Source organism: Talpa occidentalis, unplaced genomic scaffold (genome assembly GCF_014898055.3).
Source record: "Talpa occidentalis isolate TD23 unplaced genomic scaffold, MPIMG_talOcc4v2.1 talOcc4.16, whole genome shotgun sequence".
NCBI lineage: Eukaryota > Metazoa > Chordata > Mammalia > Eulipotyphla > Talpidae > Talpa > Talpa occidentalis.
The window spans coordinates 22260786-22276027 of record NW_023601653.1 but is presented as its reverse complement, the minus strand read 5'-3'; the positions used below and the strand labels follow the sequence as shown (position 1 = coordinate 22276027).

The window sequence follows — 15242 nt, the reverse complement described above, 5'->3', positions numbered from 1 at the left end:
GAAGATTCTGGAGAGGAGAAACTTCAAACGTAATCCGGCCCACCGTGGGAATGGGGAGATTTGGGGTCTCAGTGTTCACCAGTCCTGTTGCTGTCACTTACCTGTTTACCGAGGTTGGGGGCGGGGGGGAGCACCTTCTCAGGTGTGTATAGATCCTGGTGGTGCCGGTTTTGCTTCTCCCGCTGCTCACTGCCCTTCTGGAGTGTGATACACCACTAGGTAACTTTCTTTAAAACATAAAAAAGGGTGAGAGGAACAACCACAATGCTTACCATTCGTTGAGTGAGGAGAAAAGGAGCACCTGAAACTGGCCATATCTTCTTTATGGTGGTGCTTTTAACCTTTGTTTTTGAACATAGTCATTTATGTAGATGATGCAAATAAAATAAACCATATTAAGAATTAAAAATAAAATAAAACTCTAAGCTTGAAATCTATGACATTTTTGATCCAAATGACTGCTTGGACCAGTGCCTTCCCTCTTTTTTGGTCTTTCCTCCTTTTCCATTTAAAAAATAATAATAATTGTAACTGATGGTAAGTTTTCCTTTGATAATAAATAATAGATTTCTCTCCAAAATATATGCTTGGGTAAAAGAAGAAATAGCTCCCTAGAAAATAAAAAGATACTCATGTTTGTGAGCTACATTTTAAATATTTGTGGGATTAATAATTGACCTTATACAGTATTGTGTGCCAAATTCTGTGCCCCCCCCCCCACACACACACCATTCTGTGTATTGCATCCACAGGAATTATTTATCTTATGTCTACAAATTTGTACTTTCTAACCAATCTGTTTCTATGATAAGCTTTTGTTTCTAATTTCCACAGGTAAATGAGATTATAGAGTTTTTGTCTTTCTCTGACTTATTTCACTTAGTTTAATGCCCGCAAGATGCATCCATGTTGTTGTAAATGGCAAGATTGTTTTCTTTTTTATGGGTAATACATCATTATGTGTATACTATACTATGTTTTCTTTATTCATTTTTACTATATATACTATATACTATATTTTCTTTATTTTTTTTAATCAGTTTGATAGCTCATTGGAGTTTTATGTACCTTTCCTTGATGATTAGTGATACTGATCATCTTCATCTTTTCATGAACCTGTTGGCAATTTGTTTCTCTTCTTTAGAAGACCTCTCTGCCATTTCTTAATTGTATTGTTTGTTTTAATGCTATTGCATTATTTCTGGGTTTCTATTCTGTTCCATTGATCTGTGTGTTTATTTTTATGCAATCCCATACTATTTTGATTACTATAGTTTTTGTCATCTGATTTAATCTTTAAACAGTCCAATGAAATAGATGCTTATTTTGTCCTCATTTTCCAGTTCAGATACTGGAATGAAGAAGTTGAACACACTGATCAAATTTAAATAATGTCATTGAATTGAAATTTTTCTGATAAGAACATTTTCTGAATTATTTATTCTGCCTCCTCAGGGTTGCTGGGAATCACTGTTTGTAACATGCTTGTTCTTCAATCTTGCTATCTATATGTCATATTTTAATTATGTAACCTTGTTTCCTCAATTTCAATGAATGTTTTGTGTTCAGTGCTATTAATTTGTAATTTAGCAGGGATGAAATCTAGTATTTCTTGAGTACATATTATGTCACATATTATACTTAACACTATGTATGTAATTCCAAGTAGGAATCTGGTTTTTACTGCAGCAAGTTAGAATTTTATTCATTGTAACTATTATATTTTATTTATTTTGTGTTGTTTAGATTGGTCTTTCTATCCTTACTTCCTTCACCTTCTTTGACATATCTGTATTCCCAACAATTCAGGGTACCTGGCCTAATGGCAAGCTTTTACTTTTGTTTTTAGATATGAAAACAAGATTATAAAAGTTAAGTAATTTCTTAATAATCAATGAAACTAAGGATGTAACCCAGATCCCAGCTGTAGTCCTGAGTAAATGTAAAATATACTGCTTAGATTTCATTCTTTTACTCGTTCTAATGATATTTGTAAGCTTGTACACTGTGCTAGACACTGGGGTATAGCAGGAAAAAGGGTCCTAATGCACTATATTATGTTTATGCGTAACTGTGAATCATGAAATTTAATTCAAATTCTCACTGAAACTCACCATTATTTTTCATCAAATTTTCTGAATCAGTTGCAACAAGAGAAAGGATTTATGTGACAGTTTTATAAAGTGATCTAATTACAGCAGCACTTGCCTGGACCGGCCTTCTTTTTTCTCTGTGGTTTTATAAACAGTTTTATCTGACCAAAAATCATTTCAACAGAAAGACTTGCCTTTTAAAATTACTACCTCTGTTCTTTGTACCAAGCAATCTATATTTCTTAGGTGTTATTTCCATTCCCTTTTTTGCTACCTTATCAAGAAAATGAATAGTAGCTTTCTTTTCCAGCATCTAAAATAAAGCATGGCCATGAGAAATTTACTATCCCCTATGTATCATAAATGTTTAGTTTTGACTTATTCTTGTGGAGAGGAATCTGTGTGCAACAAGCAGACACTTGTCTTTTCTCAACATGAGGAGACTGGAAAGATTAGTAGGAGTCACTGTAAATGCAGACTTAGCAAACTGTATAGGCCAAAGAAAGTTTTTTGAATTTTAAAATAGTGATAAAACATAGTAAATTATTTTACTGGACAAGATAAACCATTCATGAGGGCTTCACCTTCAGTTCTTAATCACTTCCCAAAGGTTTTGCCTCCAAATGCCATCACATTGGGCATTAGGATTTAATATAAATTGGGAGGAAAACAAATATCTAGTCTATAGCATTCCCACAACTAACATTGAATAGTGATGTATTACATTGTTAAAGTAATGGCCCCCTTGAATTATACCTCCCTTTATCATTGCCCCTTTGCAACACCCTCCTGTTCTCCTAAAGTCTATCTTTGGGGCCTCCCTGGTGGCGCAGCGGTTGAGCGCTGGGTTGCGAAGCTGCCCGCAGCCTCTGCAGCAGCGGTTCAATCCCGGCTGCTCCCCGGCCACCGGAGGAGGGTCCCACATGGCACGCTCTCCTGCTGCCCGCTGCTCCCCTCAGCAGTGTACTTCATTCATTCCTTCTGCCTGCTCTGCACCCCTCTCTGGCTCTGGTGAATTCTCTCACCCTCCCGCACTTCTGACTGTACCCAGTGCTTGTATAAATAAATCTTTTAAAAATAAATAAATAAATAAAGTCTATCTTTGCAGGCAGTTGTTATGGACAGAACCTAATATAGCTCCACAACTGAGCTCATGCCATGTGTGAAAACCAGCTCTCTCCCTTTCTATCGTTGGATGTTCCCTTAGAGAAACTTCAAAACTTCTATTATTTTGCCCTTTTATCACCAATCCCACATTGATTCTGAGTTTATCTTGTCTGATTGGCAGTAAAAAATACACAGTAAGCAGAGACTTGAAAAGAGTTTTGCATTGGGACTTGCCTTTATGCTCTCTGGAAATCATTTAAAGAAGGTCAGGCTGACCGACTGGATATGACCACAGGTAGCAGAGAGTAGCTTTTCAACCTGAGACCCCTACCCTTTAGATATCCAACCGTAGCTGTAAGTACAAGTAAGTACAAGAATGACTACAAGCACAATCAAAAGAAGGAATATATATATGAACTATGTATGTATATATATTTGTATATGTTTCTCAAATAAAGGTATTCTTATGCATTCAGTATACTGCATAGACATTTCAGTCCACAAAGTGCTGTTTGTAGGATGGTAGTCCCAAAGTTCTTTTTTTTTTTTTTTTTCTTTCTTTTAAACCATTGGCTCACATCCTGGTTAGTGTTTTGGAAGTATAGGTGAAGTCACCATAGTGCACCAACCACCATAGTCATCCACCCTAGTCCATGTAGTCCATTGTGCTTTCCTGGTCCCTTTTCTCACCTCTTTCCTTCCCCCTCCCCCTCTGGATGGCTTAGTTCTGTGGTCAGCTTTTGAAGTTTATCTTTGATCCTTTGTTTACTTTCTCTATATTCTGTACAATAAAGTGTACCATCCAGTATTTATCATTCTCCTTCTGGCATATTTTGCTTAGCGTAATCCCTTCCAGCTTCATGCTGCAAATGGCATGAGTTTATCTTTTTTGATTGTCAGGTAGTATTCCATTGTGTATAAATACCATACCTTCTTGACCCTCCCATCTGTCTTGGGGTACTTACGTTGGCTATTGTTAATAGTGCTACAATAAACATGGGAGTGGGAGTTTCCTTCCTATTTAGTGTTTTTGTATTCTTTGAGTAAATCCTTAGGAATGGAATTGCTGGGTCATGGCAGCTTTTCCGGACTTCCATTGTTCCTTACCTTGTGGTTCAAGCCTGTCATAGCACTCAGACCTCTGCTATTCTGACTTCTGTCTTTTTCACTTATAAATTCTAATGCCATTGAATAGCCTCATCTGTATAATCTAGGATAATCTCATCTCAGAATCCTCAAATTACTAATTTCTGTAAAGTTTCTTTTGCCTCACAAGGTAACATTAACAGGTTGAGGGTATTTGGATGTGGACAATTTTGGGAAACCATTCTGCCTGTAGTGCCAGGAAGGGCACTGAGCAGGTTTCCTATGACCCGAGCAGACTGGGATAAAGAAGGAGTCCTGGAGCCCTAGGTGGTTTTCTCAGGCTTTTATTGAGCTTTACATATAGTGCAGCAACCAGGTACACTGCAGGCAGGGGCCCCCAGCAAGTCTTCACTCTGGGCTTCTTTCTCCCCTTCTCTCTCCTGCCTCTTCTTTCCTGCCTCTGCATCTCTTAGTTGGATATCTCAATGCTGAGCCATGGCCCACACAAGTAAACAACACAGTCATACCAATGTAACAAATCCAGGTGCCCCATCAGGCAGGGCAATCCTAATGGCAGGGCAGAAAAGCCTGAAAACCATTTACCCTATACAGCCTTTCACAAGAAATAACACTAAATTATGCTAAAGAAGCTGCTCTAACTAGAAAAGTATCATTAGCTTGTTTCCTGAGAGTACTTTCTATTTTTATTTGGGGCTGATTTCTTCAGTATCCAGTTAATGTACTTCTTTCTACTGAACACTTTATAAAGTAGTGTGCTAATTATGAACTGCCATACGTGAATCCTATACTCTATATTAAAAGTGTTTGTTGTAGTGGGAAAAAGAAAAACTGATTTACATCTTGGTCATAAACTCTCCTGTCAGAAGGGCCAAACAGTTAACATAATCAGTCAAGCAAATTAACCTATATGGAAGACAATGGGATTATGTAGTTATTTGGCTAGTGTACGGATAGCCTAAAGGCATTCAAGACAAATACTTTTTAAAAACTGCTCAAACTAATCAGCAAGGCTGCAGGCTACAAGTTTGGACTCCTGATTTAGGTAATAATTGATAGCCACTTACATAAAGTATAGTAGTATCCCTATATCCAAGGAGGATGCTTCAGGAGCCCCAGTGGATATGTGAAACTACAGATGGTACTGAACCCTATGTATACTAAGTTTTTTCCTTTCCATAGGTATCTATTATAAAGTTTATAGACAAAGTTTTGCATTAAAATATTGACTTTTTCTGCACTTTAGAAATTCCCACAAAGCTGCATTTATACTATTTATCATGCTATTTTTTTCAGGTTTTTTTTTTTTTTAATCTGTTTCCCAGGTATCCTGACATGTGACAGTTGATAAGGAGTCCGTTCTCCAGTTAGCTGGAGAGACAGTTCCAAAGATTGAGTGGTATGATAAAAGACTGTAACAGAGGTATAAAAATTCATATGATGGAACAATTTTGTCTTAAGAATTAGGAGAGGTGATCAACTAATTCTTCTTGAAAGTATATGATGTTTGAGCTGGACTTTAAAGTAATTCTCTGGGACAATTAATAGTCAATCTTTATTTTACTTACAGTAAAATTGTACTTCTGTTGTTTATTTTATCTTCATGATTTTTTCCCCAGATTTGTCCACAAGTGGTTGTGGAAAAGATGGCTGATATTAACCTCAAAGAAGTAACTTTAATAGTAGGTGTGATTACTGCCTGCTATTGGAACAGCCTCTTCTGTGGTTTTGTTTTTGATGATGTTTCAGCAATACTGGATAATAAAGACCTACATCCATCTACACCTTTAAAAACTTTATTTCAGAATGACTTCTGGGGAACCCCTATGTCTGAGGTAAATGGTTACTTATTTGTATATCAGAATTTGAAATACTCTGGAATAGTTTATTAACCCCCATGTCTGAGGTAAATTAGTTACTTTTTTGTATATCAGAATTTGAAATAGTCTGGAATAGTTTATTATTTTTTCTTTACTAATGTTGTAATCATAGCAAGTATGAATTTTTCCCAAAAAAGTTTTTATGAGATACATAACATTCTTAAGAACAAGTTGAAGATATGATTTATCGTCTCTAAAGCAAACGATAAGGGTATTATGGTTATGTTTTATCAGCTATGTGCTAGGTACTATAATTAGACTAATTTATCCTTTCCTTGATTGTGAACCTTGACCAAATTAAAAAAAAAAGTGTATGAAAAGCAAATACTAAATATACTTTTTTTCTTGTGAGTCAGGCAAAAGAGATGACTACGTATGCTATGTCTAAACATTTAAAATGTATAATTTATGTAAATAGATTATACTTTAAAGATAAAATAGTAAGTACACAGTTTTTCTATAGCAAAAAAGCAGTGATTTATTAAAAAGTTTAAATTTGTGTCATATCTTTTACCTAATAGTTACTTTAATTTTATACTGAGAATACCTAAAAGTTTAGTTTATTTTCATCAGGGTTTTTTATTTTGCTAGTAACTCTATTGCCAAGGTCAATTTTATGCTATTTAGGATTAATTGTAAGGTCAGGATCATATAGATTGGAATCTAACATTCTGTTATATATCAGTTGTGAAAAATAAGTGGAAATACAGCTTTTGATGGCAAATCATTATTCTGACCTATAAAAGAATAGTAATACCCTGAGGATAAATGAATCAGTCTAACTAGTATCTGGCACATTATTGTTAAAATACATAATACTCTTTGATAGTTTGTGAGTTGTAATTTATGACCCCTTTCTGTATTCTCCAAACTTGGATACTTCTCAAGAATGGGGATGGAGTCTTTCATTCCTCTTGTTACAAACACATAATATGTATGTTTTCTGATTAAATAAGCAGGCTTTGTTTTTCTTACAGCCTTCCTATTCACATACAACTTAGGTCTTAAAAAAAAAAAGAAAACTCTTGATAATGAAAAGAAAATATGGCCCTATTATAGCTTGTATTATTTTCTAGATAATTTATTTTTTTTACCCTTCACTTTATCCCCAGAGGCTCTTAGTAGTATGTGTGCATTGCCCAAAATTACACTGGTATCTGTTGTGATTTTAATCATATTGCAATTTTGCCTGAAAATTTCACCAGATAAAAAGATCTCATAGAATCCGTACTATGTTTTGTGATTTTTTTCAGAGAACAGTAAGTGCACACACACACACAAATTTAATAATAATAATTTTGGAGAAAATAAACAAATTAGAATACAAGTTACAGTGAAGAGTATCACTTCCTTCTATTTTCTGATGGACGAATTCTTTCCTGCAGGGAAATGTGGCACTAGGGAAAAATTATTCTAAGTAGCATTTAGGTGTCAGTTTCTTGACAAGCTGGAATTGGCACATTCACAGATCTAGTGGTTGTGTCATCATGTAATGATAGCCTGGAAGCCTGTGTGCAGGCATGCATGCTTTCCCTAAGGATTTGTGTGCCAGTGCAGATCATGAAGAGGCCTTAGGACATTCTCCTGAGCTGTGTGACTACTGCCTTAGTAAGGAGTCTTTGCATCCCCCTTCGCCTGTCTATGTTTAGATTATCTCTTCAGGAAATCCATTCTTGAGATACGTAACACTTTGTTTATTGATGTTCATGGATTACAGCTTTGGCTGCACATTAGAATCTGCCTGGAGCACTTTAAAAAATTATCAAAACTCTACCGAAGCCTGTTGTTAATAGTTATCTCAGAGTGGGATGTTAGCATCACTATTTTTTGTCTTGTTTGTATGTTTGCTTTTTTTTTGTTTTGTGGAGTGTGTTTTGGGAGAATGGGAGATTTTTTTGTTAACAAAGTGATTATTTGATACTGCCATGTTTGATAACTTTTCTGCTTTATGGAGCCATATATTCCTGGCATTAGACCTGTAAAGTACCTATGTTAAGGTAACTTTTGCATGTAGCCACTCAGTAAGTTTTTGCCATCCCTATTTGAAGATCACATTGACAGGGAATTGTTAGCTTATTTATGCGGTATATTCTTGCTCATGTTTCTATTGCCAGGTAACACTCCAAGTACTTTTTTCTTTATGTACCTCAATATAATAATAATCTGAATTGTTTTTATTCATAACAGAACCAGCTATTTTTTTTAGAGTAAACCTGATACCTACTAAGCTGCTGATTGTCATAGTAGTGTTTCAAATGTATTACTAATGAATTATATGAATAATAATATTAATAATTTATCTTTTATTTGGTCATTATCATGGTATATGTATATCTGTATAATTGACCTAGCAAAACAATTATGTACACTGCAATTAAAAATACTTATTTCCTGCTATTTTCTGACTTCTTTTCAGTTGGCAGTTAAGTGGAACCACAGTAACATATCAGGCACTCACAAGGTTTCTTAGAATCTTTTCTACTTTCTGGTTCAAATCATGTCAGTTCATTATAGTGCTTACGAACAATTTTGTACGCCTGAGATGAAATTTGAAGGGTGTTTAGGAATAGGCCAAGCAGGAAAGAATATTCTAGGTAGACAGTGCTCATGGTTTGTTATAGTGTACAATCAGAGAGATATTATAATGTTTCTCATTTCAAAATGTGAAATGTTTGTTCCTTGTGCATCCTAATGTTCCTTTTGTAGGTTTGAACATGCTTAAATCTATACCTATATACCAGAGTTACAGCAAAATGTGGTAAGAGATAGGAGAGCAAAGAAACTGAGTGTAGTTACCATAATGTAAAATTACAAAAAAAAAAAAATCTATGGTAATATTTTATGTATTTTTGATCTATGTATTATATTCTTAAATCTGCCTTGATTTTTGTCTGAGGGTAAAAATATTTCTCATTAAATGTAACTTCTAGTTTATAAAGAAATTCAGTATTCACATAAAATTTAATTTATTGCCAATAGAGACTACCATAACAAAGTTGTCTAATCTAAAAAATTTTTGCTCTTGTGTAGTATTTAGGGATTTTGGTTTAATAAAATCAGGTTTATACATCATGGAAATATTTTTCATAAAACAACTAGACAGTACCTTTTTGGTTATCGCTGTTTCAACTCTACTGGTAAATATTTTGTTCTTGTAGTTCCTTTGGAAGATCTGGCCATCATTTCAATAAATACTTGTATTTGTCACAGACCTGGGTGCAGGCCTTTGAGAGAATCCTGAACTCTAGTGCCACTTTTGTTGTCCTCCTATCTTCTTTTTAATACATGTATTGAAAAGGAATTACTTAAATATTCTTCCTGTACTGTTAATTCTCTGACCACTATATAGAAAGGAAATTGTTCTGTTTTTTTACGAAGGAAATAGGACAGTACAAATTATAATGGTGTCTTTAATGTCTGTATCATCCTTGGGGCATTTCATTATTTTACTGTTATGTCTCCAACAAATGTAGATATACTTTCAATAGTAAATGCAATGATTAGATTATAAACACTGAAGTTGTTTAATAACCAATGATTGTTTTTTTAATTCTTTCAGGAGAGAAGCCACAAGTCTTATCGTCCCTTAACAGTATTGACATTTCGCTTAAATTATCTGTTTAGTGAACTGAAACCCATGTCATACCATCTTCTAAATACAGTTTTTCATGCTGTGGTTAGTGTGATATTTCTTAAAGTGTGCAGACTTTTTCTGGACAACAGGAGTAGTATGATTGCCTCTCTACTTTTTGCAGTACACCCAATACACACAGAAGCAGTAAGTATAATTTAAATTAGCGCTTTTTTACTTTTTTTTTAAAAAGCCTACACAGTGATTATAATCGCACCTATTTTTAAAAAAATAATTAGCCATTAAATTAATATAAGTATTTGAAGACTCTTAAATTACTGCAAGTCTAAGTTCTTAACGTACAGTCTATTGTTTCCTGCATGACTTATTTAAATTTAAAACTATTTTTGAAACATTCATTCAAGAACATAAGCCATAATTTCTTAACTGCACTCACATGCAATATAAGCAAATATAGCTTTTAGTTAAAAGTTTTTAACTTGGCAATATTTATGTTTCAAAGTACAGAAAATAGTAAAGCAAATTTAAGTAGGGGATGAAAATATATCAGAGCATATGTAAATAAAGAAGTGTTCTAGATGTAGCTATTTCAGATGTTACCTTTGGATGTAAAAGGTACAGGGGACTGCTACTATTTTTGTAACTTGCTGTCTTTTATTATTTCAAAATAAGTTAGTAAAAGACCTATTAAAGTCACTGCTAAATTTTTATGAAAGAGACAGATTTTCCACAAGAGGGCGCTCACAGAATGTCTTAGAAAATGTGCTTAAAAGTCATGGCAATGGATTTCTAATTAAATTGCCTTTGCTATCATTTATAGTTAAATTTTCAATATTCTCTTCATTAATATGAACCACCCCTCACCTCATTTCCCTTTCTAGGTAACAGGTGTTGTAGGAAGAGCTGAACTTTTGTCATCCATCTTTTTTCTGGCTGCTTTTTTGTCATATACCAAATCAAAAGGACCCAACAATTCCATAGGTAAATGTCTAATATTTGACATTTTTCTATAGCTCAAAATTCATCAAGCAATTTTTATTTACTCTGTGTACTTATAAAATAATTTATCTTTATATATTTTACTGCTTTAGCATGTATAGAAATACGAAAGTATGCAATATTGGCAATATTAATTTGTTAGTGTAATTTATATTTTATTATGACTACAGATTTTGTACAGTCTGATTTTTTTTTAAAGATTTATTTTATTTATTTATACAAGAGCTGGGTACAGGCCAGAGTCGCGGGAGGGTGAGAGGGTTCAGAGATGGAGCGGGGAGCAGAACAGGCAGACTGACGAAATATACTGTTGAGGGGAGCAGCGGGTGAGACAGGAGACAGCCTCACCATGTGGGATTCTCCCTGGCTGGCCGGGAATTGAACCAGCGCTGCGGAGGCTGTGGACAGCTTCACAGCACTGCGCTTAACCCACTGCGCCATCGGGGAGGCCCCAGTCTAATTTTTTTAAATTACCCTAGAATACAGGGGTGTTAGAGTCATTCTTAGTTCTATCTGCTGTTACCTGTAAATACTACAACTACCAGTATTTCTACTGTCTTTTTTTAAAAAAATATTTATTTATGCATACAAGAGCTGCAAAAATAGGCCAGAGATGTGGGGGGCAAGAGGATTCACCAGAGACAGGGTGGGGACAGAACTGGCAGATTGACTGAAATACACTGCTGAGGGGAGCAGCTGGCGAGACCGGAGAGGTCTGCTTTGCCATGTGAGTTGCTCTCTGACTGGCCGGAGATCGAACTTGTGCTACAGAGGCTGTGGATTGCTTCATAGTGCGGTGCTCAACCCCTTGCGCCACCAGCGAGGCCCTCTACTAGAGTCTTTCTTTAACACCTGATGGACTGCGAATTGTATTGTTTAGGCAAAAGTAAACATCTATTAAAGTATACCTTTATTATAATAATATCCCTAACAATCTTATGGAGTTTTTGTTTTAATCTGTGAAGAGCTTTAAAATTGAATTTTTAAATTTAAACTTTTAAATTTCAGAAATTGTTAAATTACTATTTTTAAGACCAATGATGAGAGAAATTATATTAGATTCACAAATTGTGTTCTTATTTTATACCTTTATTTAATTCATTTATTTGAGTTTTTGCTTTGATTAAAGGTGACATTGCACATTCATACTACCCTGTATTTTTTCCAATTGGAAAAGAATTGAAGTGATATTTTCCAGTAAGAAAACTGAAGTTCAGATAAGTTACCCAAGGTCACAAAACAAGTTAGCAGTAGATTCAATATTACTCACAATTCAGTGTTTTTAATTATCAGTAGTTTTCACGTTCAAATTTATTATATTACAAATCAGGTATATAGAGATCTGTGATTATTTTTGATACTTGAGTTCATTTTAAATTGATAGTTCTTTAATCATGAATCTCAAGGCTGTAAGTTTTCTTTTATAAATTGGACACCATATCTTTGTTTTAAAAGTTACTATATGGTTAATTTTCTTCACAGAAATTTTCTAATTCAAATAATACATCTTGAGTTTTACGTTATAAAACAAAAATTACAAAATTCAAATACATTTTAAAACAAAGTATTTATAGGTCAATAGAAAATAATATAAATGAATACAGAATCAGTAGTAAAGTTTTTCAGTAATGACTAATAGTTGTCTAAGTTAAAATGTCCTTTTATGATGTTACAAAATTGTTTTGTGTAGTTTTATTTTTTTGTTCTTGTTTTAAATTACAGTGTGGACTCCAATTGCTTTGACAGTGATTTTAGTTGCCATTGCAACACTGTGTAAAGAACAAGGAATAACAGTTGTGGGAATTTGCTGTGTGTATGAAGTATTTATTGCCCAGGGGGTAAGGAAAAATATAAATTTTCTTGTTGCTGTCTTTATCCTAGTTGAATCAGATTATTATAAATACTGGGTTGTCGGAAAAGTCATCTCGTATTTTTTTCTGTTTCATTGCAAAACTGAGTCATGACTTTTTTGACAACCCAATATTTTCCAATGTGTCGTTATATAAATTGATCTGATTATCAGTAATGCTACCAAAAATTTGCAAGAAGCAAACTTGTCTTTTTCTTATGTGTACTGAAAATTTCTTAACATTTTATCACATTTGCAATTTTTTCTTTTAAATAAAAGATTCATTTATTTATTTACAAGCACTGGGTACGGTCAGAAGAGCGGGAGGGTGAGAGAATTCACCAGAGCCAGAGAGGGGAACAGAACAGGCAGACTGACGAAATACACTGCTGAGGGGAGCAGCAGGCATTTCAGGAGAGGTCTGTTGCGCCATGTGGGACCCTTGCTGGCAGCTGGGGATCCAGCTGGCACTGCAGAGTCTGTGGGCAGCTTTGCAGCCCAGCGCTCCACCACTGCGCCACCAGGGGAGGCCCAACACATTTGCAATTTTTTAGGGACTGATTTTTTTTTTAAATGGACTCTAGGCAGTTTGCAACAATACACAACAGTACTGTGTAGTATAATTCATCATTGGATAAGATTGTTGGACTGTCTTACTATCAGTTCAACAGATTGTTCCATATTTTTTAATTATACTAAGTTTGTAGTTTCTGTTATTTAGAATGCAATGCATCATTGAAAACATCATAGTATTTTGTTACTTGTTTTTAAAAATATTTTCTTTCTTTTTCAGTATACTTTGCCATTATTATGTGCTACTGCTGGGCAGTTTCTCCGTGGAAAGGGTAGTATTCCATTTTCTATGCTGCAGACACTAATAAAACTCATTGTTTTGATGTTCAGTACACTATTACTTGTTGTGATTAGAGTCCAGGTTATTCAGTCCCAACTTCCAGTATTTACCAGGTAGGAAATTCTGGTTCTTTCTATTTTTTCCATCCTATTTTTTCAAATTTTGGATTTTAAGTGATTACAAAGATTAAGTCTTTGATTTACGTTGAGGTGTTTTAACATTAAGGTATTATTAACATTTTAAAGAACTGTGTATATTTAAAGTGTGCAAATTCATGTTTCAACTTGTTAGACTTACAAAAACACACTATCAAGATGATGATTCCCCCAAAATTGGTTAAGTGTTGAGGTCTTCTGTATCCTTGATGACTTTGTCTTCTTGTGAGAAGGATATTGAAATTTTTTACTTTAATCATAGACTTATCTATTTCTCCTTACAGTTCTGTTGATTTTTCCTTCATTTGTTTTAAAACTCTATTAGGTCCATAAACATTTAGAACTGTAATATCTTGATAAATTGATCCTTCTATCATTTTTAAGTGAACTTCTTTATCCCTTAGAAATTCACTGTCTAAAGTTAATATGGATATCAAGTTATTTTTTGTTAGTGTTATGTGATGTATCTTTTTCCATCCTTTTACATTTTATTTATCTATGTCTTTACATTTTAAGTGGATTTCTTGTAGACTGCATACAGTTGAGTCTCCCTTTCTTGTTTGGTAAAATATTTGTCTTTAAATGAGCTGTTTCTGTTATTTTCATTTAACATAACTATTGATAAATTTTGATATAAATCTGCCATCTCGCTGTTCCCATCTGGTCTTTGTTCTCCATTTTCTCTTCTTTCATCTTCTGAATTGAGTTTTTTTATTATTTTAGCTCCATGTTGACTTATTAGCTGTACATCATTGTTGTGTTGTCTTAGTGGTTGCATTTAGATTTTTTTATATAATTCTTTATAAATATCACCCCTCTTTGCTAGACATTTCATAGAGGTTAGACATTTTGAGTTCTAGCAAGAGTGTGAGGTATGCATAAAAATATTTGTCTTCTTAACAAGATTACATATAAATGCTGCTTTTATTGATTTTTTTTTATTTATATATGAGTTGATTTTGTATCTAAAAATTACTTTTTTTTTTTTTTCATTCCTTATACAGGTTTGATAACCCAGCTGCTGTAAGCCCAACTCCCACAAGGCAGCTAACTTTTAACTACCTCCTTCCTGTAAATGCTTGGCTTCTTTTAAATCCTTCAGAGCTCTGCTGTGATTGGACCATGGGAACAATACCACTTATAGAGTCATTTCTGGATATTCGAAATCTTGCCACGTTTACTTTCTTTTGCTTATTGGGAGCTTTGGGAATATTCAGTCTCAGATACCCTGGTGATTCCTCTAAGACTGTTTTAATGGTAAGAAATTTTCTTATTTTTACACATGCTCTTACATTAATTGATCAGGAGATTGCCTCTCATTCATCAAAAGTGTCTTTTTTGAACTAGAATCTTTTTTTGTTCAACATCATATTTATGAGCTCATTAAGTTTTCCTAAAATTATATGTCAGACTATGACATGTAGGCATGATTTGTACATTCAGAATATAAAATAAAAACTGATTATTAATTTCCCTAATTTGGTAGGTACTCTGAAATCACTTATATATGCCAGGAAGTATTTGTAATAATTTGCAAATACATCATTTCTGGCACAGCCACTAAATTAAATAAAATAGTTGGATTTGAATGTCCGTATATTTTTAGTTTA

The 15242-nt window shown here is 34.0% G+C and overlaps 1 protein-coding gene across 1 annotated transcript in view; it reads left to right on the top strand.

Moving 5' to 3' along the window:
- Nucleotides 1-15242, top strand: part of TMTC3 (transmembrane O-mannosyltransferase targeting cadherins 3) — a 34003-nt gene that overhangs the window by 498 nt on the left and 18263 nt on the right. The window contains exons 2-7 of the mRNA XM_037513902.2: nt 5924-6139; nt 9744-9962; nt 10658-10757; nt 12498-12613; nt 13418-13590; nt 14637-14889. Of these exons, the coding sequence (XP_037369799.1) occupies nt 5951-6139; nt 9744-9962; nt 10658-10757; nt 12498-12613; nt 13418-13590; nt 14637-14889 (1050 nt within the window). The 5' untranslated portion in view covers nt 5924-5950. The remainder of the gene's footprint in view (nt 1-5923; nt 6140-9743; nt 9963-10657; nt 10758-12497; nt 12614-13417; nt 13591-14636; nt 14890-15242) is intronic.